Source organism: Cetorhinus maximus, chromosome 13 (genome assembly GCF_964194155.1).
Source record: "Cetorhinus maximus chromosome 13, sCetMax3.hap1.1, whole genome shotgun sequence".
Taxonomy (NCBI): Eukaryota; Metazoa; Chordata; class Chondrichthyes; order Lamniformes; family Cetorhinidae; genus Cetorhinus; species Cetorhinus maximus.
The window spans coordinates 116,128,038-116,147,696 of record NC_135891.1 but is presented as its reverse complement, the minus strand read 5'-3'; the positions used below and the strand labels follow the sequence as shown (position 1 = coordinate 116,147,696).

The 19,659-nt window shown below is 48.2% G+C and overlaps 1 protein-coding gene across 1 annotated transcript in view; it reads right to left on the bottom strand.

The window, feature by feature from the left end:
* Positions 1-18,156: 18,156 nt before the first annotated feature.
* The window catches only part of slc5a5 (solute carrier family 5 member 5), a 40,679-nt gene continuing 39,176 nt past the window's right edge, over positions 18,157-19,659 (bottom strand). The window contains exon 15 of the mRNA XM_078556353.1: positions 18,157-18,376. Coding sequence (XP_078412479.1) covers positions 18,173-18,376 — 204 coding nt within the window. The 3' untranslated portion in view covers positions 18,157-18,172. The remainder of the gene's footprint in view (positions 18,377-19,659) is intronic.

Here is a 19,659-nt window from a genome sequence, read left to right as displayed (position 1 = left end):
CCAACAGAGATCACTGGACAGGGACTGAGGGTCTCAGCAATCGACAATGGTTTCATAGTCATCATTAAACCTTTAATTCCAGATTTTCATTGAGTTCAAATTCCACCATCTGCTGTGGTGTGAGCCAAACCCAGGTCCCCAGAGCATTAACCTGGGTTTCTGGGTTACCAGTCCAGTGACAATACCAGTACACCATCGCCTCCCCTCTATCAAGATAACTCAAAATATAGCTCCCAGTGGAATATCTTCATCAAACACTCCCAAGGCAGGTACAGCTTGGGTTTAGATACAGAGTAAAGCTCCCTCTACACTGTCCCATTACTCATTACTCTCTGAAGGCAGGTACAGCACGGGTTAGATATATCGTAACCCTCTTGTGATGTATGGGGTGTTCAGGGAGGGATGGTACCTCTGATGGGGATACCTGTCGTGCTCTGAGTAGTTTGCCCGCTTTGGTACCCATGTGACATCCAGCTCTCACCTGTGGCTACTAGAAGTTGCTTGTGCTTGGCAATGGCCACACCACGAGCAACCACTTCTACGGGCAGGCTAAACAAGGTAGCTAACGGGTCTCAAACCCTCGTTGAGTTAGGGATTTGTCTATTTCTAGAAATCGCTTGAATGATTCAGTCATTATGAAGGCGGTCCAGCATAACGCTGTGGAACGCCAAGAACATATCAAGGCACCAAAGATATCATGGTCATCCACTGCAGCCAAAGAAGTCTTTGTCTGCACTGGAGTGCTGCTTTGGGCTGCGGTAGAGTGCTTAAGCTGGAGTTTGGTGACTGAGGGAATTTAAGGGCCAATTTCTATCTAAAGTCTGGTCTACTTTAAATTTAATAATTAACTAAAAGTTGATGTTTGGGTTGGAAGAAGGTGGGTTTTAGGCCAGCTTTAAAACAGGGTTTATACCGGCTCTGCTTGCAGCTACAACTAGCTAATTAGATAACTGGCTTAAACAGGTTTTCAGAGGCAAGATTCAGAGAGTATAAAAACCGGCCATCTTACAGAGCTGACTTTGTCTGCACTGGAGTGCTGCTTTGGGCTGCAGTAAAGTGCTTAAGTTTGGTGACTGAGGGAGATCGGTGAGGAGGGTGATAAATGATCCTTTGAGTACTGTGAGTACGGTCGGGTAAATATTTACTACTTTTATCGCGAATAGTTTTTAAGGTCTTATTTCGTGGTTCATCGTTTGTAAGGGATATATTCTGAAACAACGAGGAGCAGGGAAGAAGGGCCCTAGAGTAATTGATATTATTTGATATTAAGTATCTTCCAAAAGGTTTAATTTAATTTAAAGGGGTAAGTCATGTCAGGAGAGCTCAAAGCTGTGGTGTGCTCCTCCTGCTTTATGTGGGAAGCCGGGAACATTTCCAGTGTCCGGGGTCAGCATGTGTGCAGGAAGTGCAGCTCCTGGAAGCCCGGGATTCAGAGCTGGAGCAGTGGCTGGGGACACAGTGGAGCCTCCGCGAGGCGGAGAGTATCGTGGATAGCACGTATAGAGAGGTGGTCACATTGGAGGCAGGAAGGGGATGGGTGACCACCAAGCAGAGCAAGAGGACTGGGCAGGCAGTGCAGGAATCTCCTGTGGCTATTCCCCTGCAAAACAGATATACCGCTTTGGATCCTGTTGAGGGGAATGGCCTCAATTGTAAGGGGAATAGATAGGTGTTTCTGTGGCCGCAAACGAGACTCCAGGATGGCATGTTGCCTCCCTGGTGCTAAGGTCAAGGATGTCTCAGAGCGGCTAGAGGACATTCTGAAGGGTGAGGGTGGTACACATCGGTACAAACGGCATAGGTAAAAAAAGGGATGAGGTCCTAAAAGCAGAATATAGCGAGTTAGGAAGTAAGTTGAAAAGTAGGACTTCAAAGGTAGTGATCTCAGGATTACTACCAGTGCCAAGTGCTAGTCAGAGTAGAAATAGCAGAATATATTGGATGAATATGTGGCTGAAGAGATAGTGTGAGGGGAAGGGTTTCCTGGGACACTGGGACCAGTTCTGGGGGAGGTGGGACCAGTACAAACTGGACGGGTTACACCCGGGCAGGACTGGGACTGATGTCCTAGGGGGAATATTTGCTAGAGTGGTTGGGGAAGGTTTAAACTAAAATGGCAGGGGGATGGGAACCTGCAAGGAGTGAGAGGAGCGGGAATCAAGGACCAGAACAAAACACAGAAAGGGGAATAAGAAAGGTGATAGTCAGAGAAATCAAGGGCAAGAATCAAACAGGGCCTCAGTGAAAAATAGTGGAAACGGGACAAGTAATGTTAAAAAGACAAGCCTGAAGCTTTGTGCCTTAACACGAGGAGCATTCGCAATAAAGTGGATGAATTAACTGTGCAAATAGATGTAAACAGGTATGATATAGTCGGGATTACGGAGACATGGCTGCAGGGTGACCAGGGATGGGAACTGAACATCCAGGGGTATTCAGTATTTAGGAAGGACAGACAAAAAGGAAAAGGTGGTGGAGTTGCATTGCTGGTTAAAGAGGAAATCAATGCAATAGTGAGGAAAGATATTAGCTCCGACGATGTGGGATCTGTATGGGTAGAGCTGAGAAACACTAAGGGGCAAAAAACATTAGTGGGGGTTGTATATAGACCCCCAAACTGTAGTGGTGATTTTGGGAATGGCATTAAACAGGAAATTAGAGACGCATACAATAAAGGAAGATCTGTAATTATGGGTGACTTTAATCTGCTTATAGATTGGGCAAATCAAATTAGTAACAATTCCGTAGAGGGGGATTTCCTGGAGTGCGTACGAAGTGGTTTTCTGGACCAATACTTTGAGGAACCAACTAGAGAACAGGCCATCCTAGACTGGGTATTGTGTAATGAGAAAGGAATAATTGGCAATCTAGTTGTGCGAGGCCCCTTGGGGATGAGCGATCATGTTATGATAGAATTCTTCATCAAGATGGAGAGTGACGTAGTTGATTCTGAGACTAGGGTCCTGAATCTTAATAAAGGAAACTACGATGGTATGAGGCACAAGTTGGCTACGATGGATTGGGAAATGTTACTTAAGGGATGACGGTGGATAGGCAATGGCAAACATTCAAAGAGCGCATGGGTGAACTGCAACAATTGTTTATTCCTGTCTGGTGCAAAAGTAAAACAGGAAAGGTGGCCGAACCATTGCTTACAAGGGAAATTAGAGATAGTATTAGATCCAAGGAAGAGGCATACAAATTGGCCAGAAAAAACAACAGACCTGAGGATTGGGAGCAGTTTAGAATTCAGCAAAGAAGGACCAAGGGATTGATTAGCAAGGGGAAAATAGAGTACGAGAGTAAGCTTGCGGGGAACATAAAAACTGACTGTAAAAGTTTCTATAGGTATGTGAAGAGAAAATGATTGGTGAAGATAAATGTAGGTCCCTTACAGTCAGAAACAGGGGAATTTATAATGGGGAACAAAGAAATGGCCGACCAGCTAAATACATACTTTGGTTCTGTCTTCACAAAGGAGGACACTAATAACATACCAGAAATGTTGGGGATCACAGGGTTTAGTGAGAGGGAGGAACTGAAAGAAATCAGTATTAGTAGGGAAATGGTTTTGGGGAAATTGATGGGATTGAAGGCTGATAAATCCCCAGGGCCTGATAATCTACATCCCAGAGTACTTAAGGAAGTGGCCCTAGAAATAGTGGATACATTGGTGGTCATCTTCCGAGATTCTATAGACTCTGGAACAGTTCCCACAGATTGGAGGGTAGCTAATGTAACCCCACTATTTAAAAAGGAAGGTAGAGAGAAAACAGGGAATTATAGACCAGTCAGCCTGACGTCAGTAGTGGGGAAAATTCTAGAGTCCATTATAAAAGATTTAATAGCTGAGCACTTGGAAAACAGTGGCAGAATCGGACAGAGTCAGCATGGATTTATGAAAGGGAAATCATGCTTGACAAATCTACTGGAATTTTTCGAGAATGTAACTAGTAGAGCTGATGAGGGGGAGCCAGTGGATATGGTTTATTTGGACTTTCAGAAGGCTTTTGACATAGATGGATAGAAAACTGGTTGGCAGACAGGAAACAAAGAGTAGGAATACTTGGGTCTTTTTCCGAATGGCAGGCAGTGACTAATGGGGTACCATAGGGATGGGTGCTGGGACCCCAGCTATTCCCAATATATATTATTGATTTAGATGAGGGAATTAAATGTAATATCTCCAAATTTGCAGATGGCACAAAGCTGGATGGGAGGGTGAGCTGTGAGGAGGATACAGAGATGCTTCAGGGTGATTTGGACAAGCTGAGGGTGGGAAAATGCATAGCAGATGCAGTATAAGGTGGACAAATGTGAGGTTATCCACTTTGGTAGCAAAAACAGGAAGGCAGATTATTATCTGAATGGCTATAAATTGAGAGAGGGGAATGTGCAACGAGACCTGGGTGTCCTTGTACACCAGTCGCTGAAGGTAAGCATGCAGGTGCAGCAAGTGATAAAGAAGGCAAATGGTATGTTGGCCTTCATAGCCAGAGGATTCGAGTACAGGAGCAGGAATGTCTTGCTGCAATTGTACAGGGCCTTGGTGAGACCACACCTGGAATATTGTGTGCAGTTTTGGTCTCCTTATCTGAGGAAGGATGTTCTTGCTATAGAGGGAGTGCAGCGAAGGTTTACCCGACTGATTCCTGGGATGGCGGGACTGACATATGAGGAGAGATTGAGTCGGTTAGGATTATATTCACTGGAGTTCAGAAGAATGAGGGGGGATCTCATCGAAACCTATAAAATTCTAACAGGACTAGACAGGATAGATGCAGGAAGGATGTTCCCGATGGTGGGGGAGTCCAGAACCCGGGGTCACAGTCTGAGGATATGGGGTAGACCATTTAGGACTGAGATGAGGAGAAATTTCTTCACCCAGAGAGAGTGGTGAGCCTGTGGAATTCGCTGCCACAGAAAGTAGTTGAGACCAAAACATTGTATGTTTTCAAGAAGGAGTTAGATATAGCTCTTGGGGCGAAAGGGATCAAAGGGATCGGGAGAAAGCGGGAGCAGGCTATTGAGTTGGATGATCAGCCATGATTATAATGAATGGCGGAGCAGGCTCGAAGGGCCGAATGGCCTACCCCTGCTCCTATTTTCTATGTTTCTAAGTCTGTAGTGGTTCTCTGTGTCACTGAGCTTCTGTGTCTGAGGGAGTGGGATCGCTCCTGTGCAATGGTCCTCCCACTTTAAAAGCATTCTTGCACAGGGTTTTGTGCAAACCTGTCTTCGTTTCTTTCTTCCCAAGTCCCATGGTGATGGGGGCATGGTGAACTGACAGGTGGAGGTGACCACCAGTGATCGTAGTCACAAACCTACACAGGGGCAGCCCTTGGACTAGTAGCCAGTCGACTCTGTACCCAGGGCAGAAGAGCATTCAGGGTGACTGGGCAGCCCTCTTTAGGACAGCACTGCCCGCCCTTTATGAAGGAGGGGGTTAGAAAAGGTACGCCAAATACTATCTGCTCTACAATTGTCTGGCTAGTTTACCACAGCTGGCATATCATTCACGAAGCAGTCAAATAACATCAAAATCAAAGAAATGAAAACAATTTATCATAGGAGCTTGGAATTCCGCTGGACAAAAACGACAAGAACGAACACTCTATCGTATCAGCATTGCGGCACCGAGTGAGACAAGGCTCACTGATGAGACCTCACTAAAGGAAGATGGAAGTGGCTATGCCTTTTCTGGAAGGGGAAAATGGAGAGTGAGGGCAAGATACATCATGTAGGATTGATGGAGAGTGTGGACAGATACTGCTAAACAGTCCATCTACCGTCAACCCCACAGGCATCAAAAAGGTTCCTCAGCGATCAGTCCTTGACAAGTTTGACTTGCTTCCTTCTGTTGATAAGATCAAGGGAGCCATTAAGCTGATGAACCCAGGCAAGGCTTCAGGAAAAGATAGAATCCCAGTGGAGATTTTCAAAGTGGCAGGCCCTGATGTGATAAAGATATTCTATGGTATCCTCTTGTGCATTTGGAATGAAGAAAAGATGCCAAATGACTTTTGCTATGCCACAATTGTTGCTCTCTACAAAGTCCAAAGGCAACAAAGCAGAGTGTGGCAACGACAGAGGTATCTCACTTCCGTCCACAGCAGGAAAGATCTTTGTTCGCATCATCCTGAACAGACTTATCATTGTGGCAGAAACGAATCTACCAGAGGGTCAGTGTGGCTCTCAACCAGCTCGCAGCACAGTGGATACGATGTTCACTGTGACCAGGTCGCAGCACAGTGGATATGATGTTCACTGTGACCGAGTCGCAGCACAGTGGATATGATGTTCACTGTGACTTGGTCGCAGCACAGTGGATATGATGTTCACTGTGACTGGGTCGCAGCACAGTGGATATGATGCTCACTGTGACTGGGTCGCAGCACAGTGGATATGATGTTCACTGTGACTGGGTCGCAGCACAGTGGATATGATGTTCACTGTGACCAGGTCGCAGCACAGTGGATATGATGTTCACTGTGACCAGATCGCAGCACAGTGGATATGATGTTCACTGTGACCAGGTCGCAGCACAGTGGATATGATGTTCACTGTGACTGGGGTGCAGCACAGTGGATATGATGTTCACTGTGACCGAGTCGCAGCACAGTGGATATGATGTTCACTGTGACTGGGTCGCAGCACAGTGGATATGATGTTCACTGTGACTGGGTCGCAGCACAGTGGATATGATGTTCACTGTGACTGGGTCGCAGCACAGTGGATATGATGTTCACTGTGACTTGGTCGCAGCACAGTGGATATGATGTTCACTGTGACTGGGTCGCAGCACAGTGGATATGATGTTCACTGTGACCAGGTCGCAGCACAGTGGATATGATGTTCACTGTGACCAGATCGCAGCACAGTGGATATGATGTTCACTGTGACCAGGTCGCAGCACAGTGGATATGATGTTCACTGTGACCAGATCGCAGCACAGTGGATATGATGTTCACTGTGACCAGGTCGCAGCACAGTGGATATGATGTTCACTGTGACTGGGGTGCAGCACAGTGGATATGATGTTCACTGTGACCGAGTCGCAGCACAGTGGATATGATGTTCACTGTGACTGGGTCGCAGCACAGTGGATATGATGTTCACTGTGACTGGGTCGCAGCACAGTGGATATGATGTTCACTGTGACTGGGTCGCAGCACAGTGGATATGATGTTCACTGTGACCAGGTCGCAGCACAGTGGATATGATGTTCACTGTGACCGGGTCGCAGCACAGTGGATATGATGTTCACTGTGACCGGGTCGCAGCACAGTGGATACGATGTTCACTGTGACCAGGTCGCAGCACAGTGGATATGATGTTCACTATGACCAGGTCGCAGCACAGTGGATACGATGTTCACTGTGACCAGGTCGCAGCACAGTGGATATGATGTTCACTGTGACTGGGTCGCAGCACAGTGGATATGATGTTCACTGTGACCAGGTCGCAGCACAGTGGATATGATGTTCACTGTGACCAGATCGCAGCACAGTGGATATGATGTTCACTGTGACCAGGTCGCAGCACAGTGGATATGATGTTCACTGTGACTGGGGTGCAGCACAGTGGATATGATGTTCACTGTGACCGAGTCGCAGCACAGTGGATATGATGTTCACTGTGACTGGGTCGCAGCACAGTGGATATGATGTTCACTGTGACTGGGTCGCAGCACAGTGGATATGATGTTCACTGTGACCAGGTCGCAGCACAGTGGATATGATGTTCACTGTGACCGGGTCGCAGCACAGTGGATACGATGTTCACTGTGACCGGGTCGCAGCACAGTGGATATGATGTTCACTATGACCAGGTCGCAGCACAGTGGATACGATGTTCACTGTGACCAGGTCGCAGCACAGTGGATATGATGTTCACTGTGACCAGGTCGCAGCACAGTGGATACGATGTTCACTGTGACCAGGTCGCAGCACAGTGGATATGATGTTCACTGTGACTGGGTCGCAGCACAGTGGATATGATGTTCACTGTGACTGGAACACAGCACAGTGGACATGATGTTCACTGTGACTGGGTCACAGCACAGTGGATATGATGTTCACTGTGACCAGGTCGCAGCACAGTGGATATGATGTTCACTGTGACTGGGTCACAGCACAGTGGATATGATGTTCACTATGACCAGGTCGCAGCACAGTGGATATGATGTTCACTGTGACTGGGTTGCAGCACAGTGGATATGATGTTCACTGTGACCAGGTCACAGCACAGTGGATATGATGTTCACTGTGACTGGGTTGCAGCACAGTGGATATGATGTTCACTGTGACCAGGTTGCAGCACAGTGGATATGATGTTCACTGTGACTGGGTCGCAGCACAGTGGATATGAGGTTCACTGTGACCAGGTTGCAGCACAGTGGATATGATGCTCACTGTGACTGAGTCGCAGCACAGTGGATGTGATGTTCGCAGTGACCAGGTCGCAGCACAGTGGATATGATGCTCACTGTGACCGGGTCGCAGAACAGTGGATATGATGTTCACTGTGACTGGGTCGCAGCACAGTGGATATGATGTTCACTGTGACCAGGTTGCAGCACAGTGTATATGATGTTCACTGTGACCAGCTCGCATCACAGTGGATATGATGCTCACTGTGACCAGGTCGCAGCACAGTGGATATGATGTTCACTGTGACTGGGTTGCAGCACAGTGGATATGATGTTCACTGTGACCAGGTCGCAGCACAGTGGATATGATGTTCACTGTGACCAGGTTGAAGCACAGTGGATATGATGTTCACTGTGACTGGGTTGCAGCACAGTGGATATGATGTTCACTGTGACTGGGTCGCAGCACAGTGGATATGATGTTCACTGTGACCAGGTCGCAGCACAGTGGATATGATGTTCACTGTGACCAGGTCACAGAACAGTGGATATGATGTTCACTGTGACTGGGTCGCAGCACAGTGGATATGATGTTCACTGTGACTGGGTCACAGCACAGTGGATATGATGTTCACTGTGACCGAGTCGCAGCACAGTGGATATGATGTTCACTGTGACCAGATCGCAGCACAGTGTATATGATGTTCACTGTGACCAGGTCGCAGTACAGTGGATATGATGTTCACTGTGATCGGGGTGCAGCACAGTGGATACAATGTTCACTGTGACTGGGTCGCAGCACAGTGGATATGATGTTCACTGTGACTGGATCGCAGCACAGTGGATATGATGCTCACTGTGACCAGGTCGCAGCACAGTGGATATGATGTTCACTGTGACTTGGTCGCAGCACAGTGGATATGATGTTCACTGTGACTGGGTCGCAGCACAGTGGATATGATGCTCACTGTGACCGGGTCGCAGCACAGTGGATATGATGTTCACTGTGACCAGATCGCAGCACAGTGGATATGATGTTCACTGTGACCGAGTCGCAGCACAGTGGATATGATGTTCACTGTGACCAGATCGCAGCACAGTGGATATGATGTTCACTGTGACTTGGTCGCAGCACAGTGGATATGATGTTCACTGTGACCGAGTCGCAGCACAGTGGATATGGTGTTCACTGTGACTCGGTCACAGCACAGTGGATATGATGTTCACTGTGACCAGGTCACAGCACAGTGGATATGGTGTTCACTGTGACTGGGTCACAGCACAGTGGATATGATGTTCACTGTGACCAGATCGCAGCACAGTGGATATGATGTTCACTGTGACCAGGTCGCAGCACAGTGGATATGATGTTCACTGTGACTGGGGTGCAGCACAGTGGATATGATGTTCACTGTGACCGAGTCGCAGCACAGTGGATATGATGTTCACTGTGACTGGGTCGCAGCACAGTGGATATGATGTTCACTGTGACTGGGTCGCAGCACAGTGGATATGATGTTCACTGTGACCAGGTCGCAGCACAGTGGATATGATGTTCACTGTGACCGGGTCGCAGCACAGTGGATACGATGTTCACTGTGACCGGGTCGCAGCACAGTGGATATGATGTTCACTATGACCAGGTCGCAGCACAGTGGATACGATGTTCACTGTGACCAGGTCGCAGCACAGTGGATATGATGTTCACTGTGACCAGGTCGCAGCACAGTGGATACGATGTTCACTGTGACCAGGTCGCAGCACAGTGGATATGATGTTCACTGTGACTGGGTCGCAGCACAGTGGATATGATGTTCACTGTGACTGGAACACAGCACAGTGGACATGATGTTCACTGTGACTGGGTCACAGCACAGTGGATATGATGTTCACTGTGACCAGGTCGCAGCACAGTGGATATGATGTTCACTGTGACTGGGTCACAGCACAGTGGATATGATGTTCACTATGACCAGGTCGCAGCACAGTGGATATGATGTTCACTGTGACTGGGTTGCAGCACAGTGGATATGATGTTCACTGTGACCAGGTCACAGCACAGTGGATATGATGTTCACTGTGACTGGGTTGCAGCACAGTGGATATGATGTTCACTGTGACCAGGTTGCAGCACAGTGGATATGATGTTCACTGTGACTGGGTCGCAGCACAGTGGATATGAGGTTCACTGTGACCAGGTTGCAGCACAGTGGATATGATGCTCACTGTGACTGAGTCGCAGCACAGTGGATGTGATGTTCGCAGTGACCAGGTCGCAGCACAGTGGATATGATGCTCACTGTGACCGGGTCGCAGAACAGTGGATATGATGTTCACTGTGACTGGGTCGCAGCACAGTGGATATGATGTTCACTGTGACCAGGTTGCAGCACAGTGTATATGATGTTCACTGTGACCAGCTCGCATCACAGTGGATATGATGCTCACTGTGACCAGGTCGCAGCACAGTGGATATGATGTTCACTGTGACTGGGTTGCAGCACAGTGGATATGATGTTCACTGTGACCAGGTCGCAGCACAGTGGATATGATGTTCACTGTGACCAGGTTGAAGCACAGTGGATATGATGTTCACTGTGACTGGGTTGCAGCACAGTGGATATGATGTTCACTGTGACTGGGTCGCAGCACAGTGGATATGATGTTCACTGTGACCAGGTCGCAGCACAGTGGATATGATGTTCACTGTGACCAGGTCACAGAACAGTGGATATGATGTTCACTGTGACTGGGTCGCAGCACAGTGGATATGATGTTCACTGTGACTGGGTCACAGCACAGTGGATATGATGTTCACTGTGACCGAGTCGCAGCACAGTGGATATGATGTTCACTGTGACCAGATCGCAGCACAGTGTATATGATGTTCACTGTGACCAGGTCGCAGTACAGTGGATATGATGTTCACTGTGATCGGGGTGCAGCACAGTGGATACAATGTTCACTGTGACTGGGTCGCAGCACAGTGGATATGATGTTCACTGTGACTGGATCGCAGCACAGTGGATATGATGCTCACTGTGACCAGGTCGCAGCACAGTGGATATGATGTTCACTGTGACTTGGTCGCAGCACAGTGGATATGATGTTCACTGTGACTGGGTCGCAGCACAGTGGATATGATGCTCACTGTGACCGGGTCGCAGCACAGTGGATATGATGTTCACTGTGACCAGATCGCAGCACAGTGGATATGATGTTCACTGTGACCGAGTCGCAGCACAGTGGATATGATGTTCACTGTGACCAGATCGCAGCACAGTGGATATGATGTTCACTGTGACTTGGTCGCAGCACAGTGGATATGATGTTCACTGTGACCGAGTCGCAGCACAGTGGATATGATGCTCACTGTGACTGGGTTGAAGCACAGTGGATATGATGTTCACTGTGACTGGGTCGCAGCACAGTGGATATGATGTTCACTGTGACCAGGTCGCAGCACAGTGGATATGATGTTCACTGTGACTGGGTCGCAGCACAGTGGATATGATGTTCACTGTGACCAGGTCGCAGCACAGTGGATATGATGTTCACTGTGACTGGGTCGCAGCACAGTGGATATGATGTTCACTGTGACCAGGTCGCAGCGCAGTGGATATGATGTTCACCGTGACTGGGTCGCAGCACAGTGGATATGATGTTCACTGTGACTGGGTCGCAGCACAGTGGATATGATGTTCACTGTGACCAGGTCGCAGCACAGTGGATATGATGTTCACCGTGACTGGGTCGCAGCACAGTGGATATGATGTTCACTGTGACCAGGTCGCAGCACAGTGGATATGATGTTCACCGTGACTGGGTCGCAGCACAGTGGATATGATGTTCACTGTGACCAGGTCACAGCACAGTGGATATGATGTTCACCGTGACTGGGTCGCAGCACAGTGGATATGATGTTCACTGTGACTGGGTCGCAGCGCAGTGGATATGATGTTCACTGTGACTGGGTCGCAGCGCAGTGGATATGATGTTCACTGTGACCAGGTCACAGCACAGTGGATATGATGTTCACCGTGACTGGGTCGCAGCACAGTGGATATGATGTTCACTGTGACTGGGTCGCAGCGCAGTGGATATGATGTTCACTGTGACTGGGTCGCAGCGCAGTGGATATGATGTTCACTGTGACCAGGTCACAGCACAGTGGATACGATGTTCACTGTGACCAGGTCGCAGCACAGTGGATATGATGTTCACTGTGACTGGAACACAGCACAGTGGACATGATGTTCACTGTGACTGGGTCACAGCACAGTGGATATGATGTTCACTGTGACTGGGTTGCAGCACAGTGGATATGATGTTCACTGTGACTGGGTTGCAGCACAGTGGATATGACGCTCACTGTGACCGAGTCGCAGCACAGTGGATATGATGTTCACTGTGACCAGGTTGCAGCACAGTGGATATGGTGTTCACTGTGACTGGGTCACAGCACAGTGGATATGGTGTTCACTGTGACTGGGTTGAAGCACAGTGGATATGATGTTCACTGTGACTGGGTTGCAGCACAGTGGATATGATGTTCACTGTGACTGGGTCGCAGCACAGTGGATATGATGTTCACTGTGACCAGGTCGCAGCACAGTGGATATGATGTTCACTGTGACTGGGTCGCAGCACAGTGGATACGATGTTCACTGTGACCAGGTCACAGCACAGTGGATATGATGTTCACTGTGACCAGGTCACAGCACAGTGGATATGATGTTCACTGTGATCGGGGTGCAGCACAGTGGATATGATGTTCACTGTGACTTTGTCACAGCACAGTGGACACGATGTTCACTGTGACTGGGTCGCAGCACAGTGGATATGATGCTCACTGTGACTTTGTCACAGCACAGTGGATATGATGTTCACTGTGACTTTGTCACAGCACAGTGGATATGATGTTCACTGTGACTGGAACACAGCACAGTGGATATGATGTTCACTGTGACCAGGTCACAGCACAGTGGATATGATGTTCACTGTGATCGGGGTGCAGCACAGTGGATATGATGTTCACTGTGACTGGGTCGCAGCACAGTGGATATGATGTTCACTGTGACTGGGTCGCAGCACAGTGGATATGATGTTCACTGTGACTGGGTCGCAGCACAGTGGATATGATGTTCACTGTGACCAGGTCGCAGCACAGTGGATATGATGTTCACTGTGACCAGGTCGCAGCACAGTGGATATGGTGTTCACTGTGACTGGGTCGCAGCACAGTGGATATGGTGTTCACTGTGACTGGGTCGCAGCACAGTGGATATGATGTTCACTGTGACTGGGTTGAAGCACAGTGGATATGATGTTCACTGTGACTGGGTCGCAGCACAGTGGATATGATGTTCACTGTGACCAGGTCGCAGCACAGTGGATATGATGTTCACTGTGACTGGGTCGCAGCACAGTGGATATGATGTTCACTGTGACCAGGTCGCAGCACAGTGGATATGATGTTCACTGTGACCAGGTCGCAGCACAGTGGATATGATGTTCACTGTGACCAGGTCGCAGCACAGTGGATATGATGTTCACTGTGACCAGGTCGCAGCACAGTGGATATGATGTTCACTGTGACTGGGTCGCAGCACAGTGGATATGATGTTCACTGTGACCAGGTCGCAGCACAGTGGATATGATGTTCACTGTGACCAGGTCGCAGCACAGTGGATATGATGTTCACTGTGACCAGGTCGCAGCACAGTGGATATGATGTTCACTGTGACCAGGTCGCAGCACAGTGGATATGATGTTCACTGTGACCAGGTCACAGCACAGTGGATATGATGTTCACTGTGACTGGGTCGCAGCACAGTGGATATGATGTTCACTGTGACCAGGTCGCAGCACAGTGGATATGATGTTCACTGTGACCAGGTCGCAGCACAGTGGATATGATGTTCACTGTGACTGGGTCGCAGCACAGTGGATATGATGTTCACTGTGACTGGGTCGCAGCACAGTGGATATGATGTTCACTGTGACCGGGTCGCAGCACAGTGGATATGATGTTCACTGTGACCAGGTCGCAGCACAGTGGATATGATGTTCACTGTGACTGGGTCGCAGCACAGTGGATATGATGTTCACTGTGACCAGGTCGCAGCACAGTGGATATGATGTTCACTGTGACCAGGTCACAGCACAGTGGATATGATGTTCACTGTGACCAGGTCACAGCACAGTGGATATGATGTTCACTGTGACCAGGTCACAGCACAGTGGATATGATGTTCACCGTGACTGGGTCGCAGCACAGTGGATATGATGTTCACTGTGACTGGGTCGCAGCGCAGTGGATATGATGTTCACTGTGACCAGGTCACAGCACAGTGGATATGATGTTCACTGTGACCAGGTCGCAGCACAGTGGATATGATGTTCACTGTGACTGGAACACAGCACAGTGGATATGGTGTTCACTGTGACCAGGTCACAGCACAGTGGATATGATGTTCACTGTGACTGGAACACAGCACAGTGGATATGGTGTTCACTGTGACTGGGTCACAGCACAGTGGATATGATGTTCACTGTGACTGGAACACAGCACAGTGGACATGATGTTCACTGTGATCGGGGTGCAGCACAGTGGATATGATGTTCACTGTGACCAGGTCGCAGCACAGTGGATATGATGTTCACTGTGACTGGGTCGCAGCACAGTGGATATGATATTCACTGTGATCGGGGTGCAGCACAGTGAATATGATGTTCACTGTGAGACAAATCCAAGAAAAATGCCTCGAGCAGAACCTGGCCCTTTACTTCATTTTCGCTGACCTCACAAAGGCCTTTGACACAGTCAACAGGGAGGCTCCTCTGGACAATTCTGGAATGACGTGGCTGTCCACAAAAATTTAAGATCGCACGGCTGTTCCACGATGGAATGTCGGGCCAGGTCCTTTCAAACGGCAAATTATCAGATCAATTTGAGATCTTGAATGGAGTGAAGCAGGGCTGCATTCTAGCACCAGACCTCTTTAACCTGCACTTTACCTGTGACCTTAGCCCTGCTGTCAAGGGTCTCGAAAAGGGAGTGTACCTCAGATATCATCTTGACCACTCACTCTCAGAGCAAATACCAAAACCTCTGAGAAACTCACCCAGGAAGTCCTTTTTGCTGATGATTGTGCCCTAATGGCTCACAAAACGAGTGATTTGCAGGTCATGGTTGACAGATTGTCAGAGGCTTGAACGCTGTTTGAACTGACCATCAGCCTTGGAAAGGCTGAGGTTCTATAGCAGCCCTTGCCAAGTTCCAGCATTGTTCAATCAGACGTCGCCATCAATGACACAGAGCTGAAGGATGTCGATAGCTTCAAATACCTTGGAACCATTATCTCTAGCGACAGTTGACTTGACAATGAGATATCAGCTGAGATCAGCAAGATATGCCAGGCGCTCAGCAGGCTTTACATAAACCACCGCGGCATTCTACTTTCCACGAGGTTCATGATGTGCAATGCTCTTGTTATTATCTTCCCTCCTCTCTGGCTCTGAGTCCTGGACTTCATACCACAAACACATGAGGCAGTTGGAACAATTTCACATGCACCCTTTGCTCCATCCTCAGCACCCGCTGGCCAGGCTGGATCCCAAACCTCAAAATCTTAGACCGAGCCTAGACAACAAGTAATGAGGCAAATCTCCTGAGAGCCAAACTATGCTGGGTAGGGCATGTAATTAGAATGGAGGACCATTGCATTCTGAGATTGGTGCTGTATGGGGAGCTAGCGTCTGGCAAAAGAAACCAAGGTCAGCCATGCAAGTGCTACAAGCACAGGTTTAAGGGAAATCTGAAGTGGTGTGGCATCAAGCCTATTGAGCTGGAAGAATTAGTGCGAGAAGGAACTCGTTGGAGAGCCCTGATCCATAGATCTTCTGTCATTTTTGAAAAAGATCAGCACCAATGTCTCATTGCTGCCCATGAACAATGTTGTAGGTCAGCTTCTGTCCATGTCACAACATAGGAACTCCAATGCCCCAACTTTTTCTGACTCTGTGTGTCCAGACTGTGACTACCTGACCATCTCTATATTCATCATTGAGTCTGCACATTCAGAGTCTTCTTCGAACCTGAAGGACAAACATCATCATCAAAGCTTCCTCTACAGTCTCATCAAAAACTCCCAGGACAGGTACAACGTAAGTTTGATAGGAACTTAGGAGGAGAAGAAGGCCATTCAGCCCATTGAACCTGCTCCGCCATTCAATATGATCATGGCTGATCGAACACTTCAATGCCTTTTACCCACATTATTCCCATAACCCTTTACGTTATTGTTAATCAGAAATCCATCAATCTCTACTTTAAACATGCTCAATGACTGAGCTTCCACAGCCCTCTGGGCTGGAGAATTCCAAAGATTCACAACCCTCTGAGTAAAGAAATTTCTCCTCATCTCGGTCCTAAGTGGTTTCCCCCTTATTTTGAAATTGTGCCCCTGGTTCTAGACTCCCCAACCAGGGGAAACATCTTACCTGCACCTACCCTGTCTATTCCTTTAAGTATTTTGTAGGTTTCAATGAGGTCACCTTTCATTCTTCAGAGCTCTTCGAAAGGCCCAGTTACCCCAGTCTCTCTTCACAGGGCAGTCCTGCCATTCCCGGAACAAGTCTGGTGAGCCTTCGTTGCACTTCCTCTATGGCTAATATCCTTTCTGAGGTTAGGGGACCAAAACTGCACACAGTACACCAGGTGCGGTCTAACCAAGCTTCTATCCAATTGAAGCAAGACTTCGCTACTCCTGTACTCAAATCCTCTTGCGATAGAGGCTAACATCCCATTAGCCTTCCTAATTGCCTGCTGCACCTGCATGTTAGTCTTCAGTGACTTATGGACATGGACACCCAGATCCCTTTGTACACCTACACTTTCTAATCTCTTACCATTTAGGAAATACTCTGCATATTTGTTCCTCCTACCAAAGTGGATAACCTCACATTTTTCCACATTATATTCCATCTGCCCTGTTCTTGATACAGAGCAAAGCCCCTCGACGCTGTCCCATCAACCACCCGCAGGGCAGATACGGCATGGGTTATACAGAGTAAAGCTTCCTCTGCACTATCCCATGAAACATTCCACGACAGGTACAGCATGGGGCTAGGCAGAGAGTATAGCTCCCTCTACATTGCCCCCATTAAACACTCCCAGGACAGGTACAGCACAGGGTTAGATACAGAGTAAAGCTTCCTCTACACTGTCCCATCAAACACTCACAGGGCAGGTACAACACGGGGTTAGATACAGAGTAAAGCTCCCTCTACACTGTCCCCATCAAACACTCACGGGGCAGGTACAGCACGGGGTTAGGTACAGAGTAAAAACTTATTTACCACACGTGATCAGATACAGTGTAAAGCTTCCTGTGTCCTGCCCCATGTAGTTTCCCCCTGATCAGGTACAGCAGGGGTTAGATCAAGTGGATGTTCACTACATCCTCAAGATCAGATACAGAGTAAAGTTGCTCGATTCTCTTGTGATGTGGCTTGCCCTAAAACCAGAGAAACTCCCCGTCTTTACATTTACAGGAAATGACCTGCATCCCAGCTAAGGCCCTCTCTGGAGGCCATTGCCAATTTAGTATCAACTGGTGGTGATTTAGAGGTAGTTTTGTTCTGTGGTCCCATCACAAACAGGGACTGGACTGAGACTAGACTTACAAAATAGAAGCATGTGATATGAATCTACAATAGACGGCGGAGCTGGGAATCACACTGATGGCCATGGGTTGGATTGAGCTGTGTTGGATTTCCTGCCAGGAGGATTTTGATTCAAACACAGGTTTCTGTCAGTGGAGGCAAATAAGTTTCAACCAGGGCTGTGGAGCTGTTTATATCTGTGATGGTGTTCCATTGAGTGAATCCCTCAGGCTGGACTTGTGATTCCTCAAGGCCTGTTTTGTCATGAACTGGAAGAATTGATGCCGTTGAACCCTTCTGTTCCAGAGGGGGCCTGTTGCTTACCGATACAGGAACCTGTGGATAAGGAAGCAAGTGGAGATTGAGATGATCATGGAATGTAATCTCCACAATAAAGGAGCACGTGAAGAATGGTGAGGTGGAGGATGATGGGGGAATGAAAGAAAGACTTGTATTTATATAGCGCCTTTCATGGCCCTATCCCCAGCCAGCAAAGCACTTTTTGGGGTGTAGTCACTGCTGGTATACAGGAAAAGGCAGCAGCCAATTTGTGCACAGCAAGATCCCTCAAGCAGCAAAGTGATAATGACCAGGTCATCTGCTTTAGGTGTTGGTTGAGGGATAAATATTGACCAGGGCGTTTCCTTTGACATAGTGCTGCAGTCCACCTGAGAGAGCAGGTGGGGTCTCAGTCTAGTGCCACATCTGAAAGACAGCACCTCAAATAGTGCGGCACTTCCTCAATACTGCACTGAAGTATTTTATGTACTCAAATCTCTGCAAATGGGCAGATTCAAAGTTGCATCAATTATGTGATATTATTTGTGTATGCACAAGTGTTGGTATCAGCTGTGACTCAGTGCTCAGCACTCTTGTCTCAGTGATCTAGTCCAACTCCAGTGCCTGAGCACAATAATACTGATACTCCAGAGCAGTACTGAGGGAGTGCTACACTGTTCAAAGTGCTGCCTTTCAGATGGGGCCACAAACTGAGGCCCTGTCTGTCCTCTCAGGTGGATGAAAATGACCCCATGGCGTTATTTCAAAGAGCAGCAGGAGTGTTCACCCCAGTGTCCCGGCCAATATTTATCCCTCAATCAACGTCACAATAAATACATAATCTGGTCGTTATCAAATTGCTGTTTGTGGGAGCTTGCTGTGCACAAATTGGCTGCTGTATTTCCTACATTACAACAGTGACTACATTTCGTAAGCCCTTCTTTGCCTCGAAGCACTTTGGGAAGTCCTGTTGTCATGAAAGGCGCTATAGAAATGCAAGTTTTTCTTTCTTTGTTTTGGTGAACAAGGTTACCACAGGATTGGTAACGAGGTTTCACCTTCATTTTGTGTTGATTGTGTCAGGTGAATTGAAGTATTCATGATCAACTGATCCACTAAAGAGCCAGATATAAACACTCCTACGCCACCCCCATATATCCCCCTACACCCCCTCCCCTATGCCCCTGCCCTTACTCCCCCGCCCCGCCCTTACCTCCCTGCCTCGACACCCCCCGCCCCAATACCCACGCCCCAGGCCCCATCATGTTCTGTGCAGTGTGGAATAGAACATGGGATATATGAGTTGAGTGTGAGCAGGAATGTGTGAGAGATAAGGACAA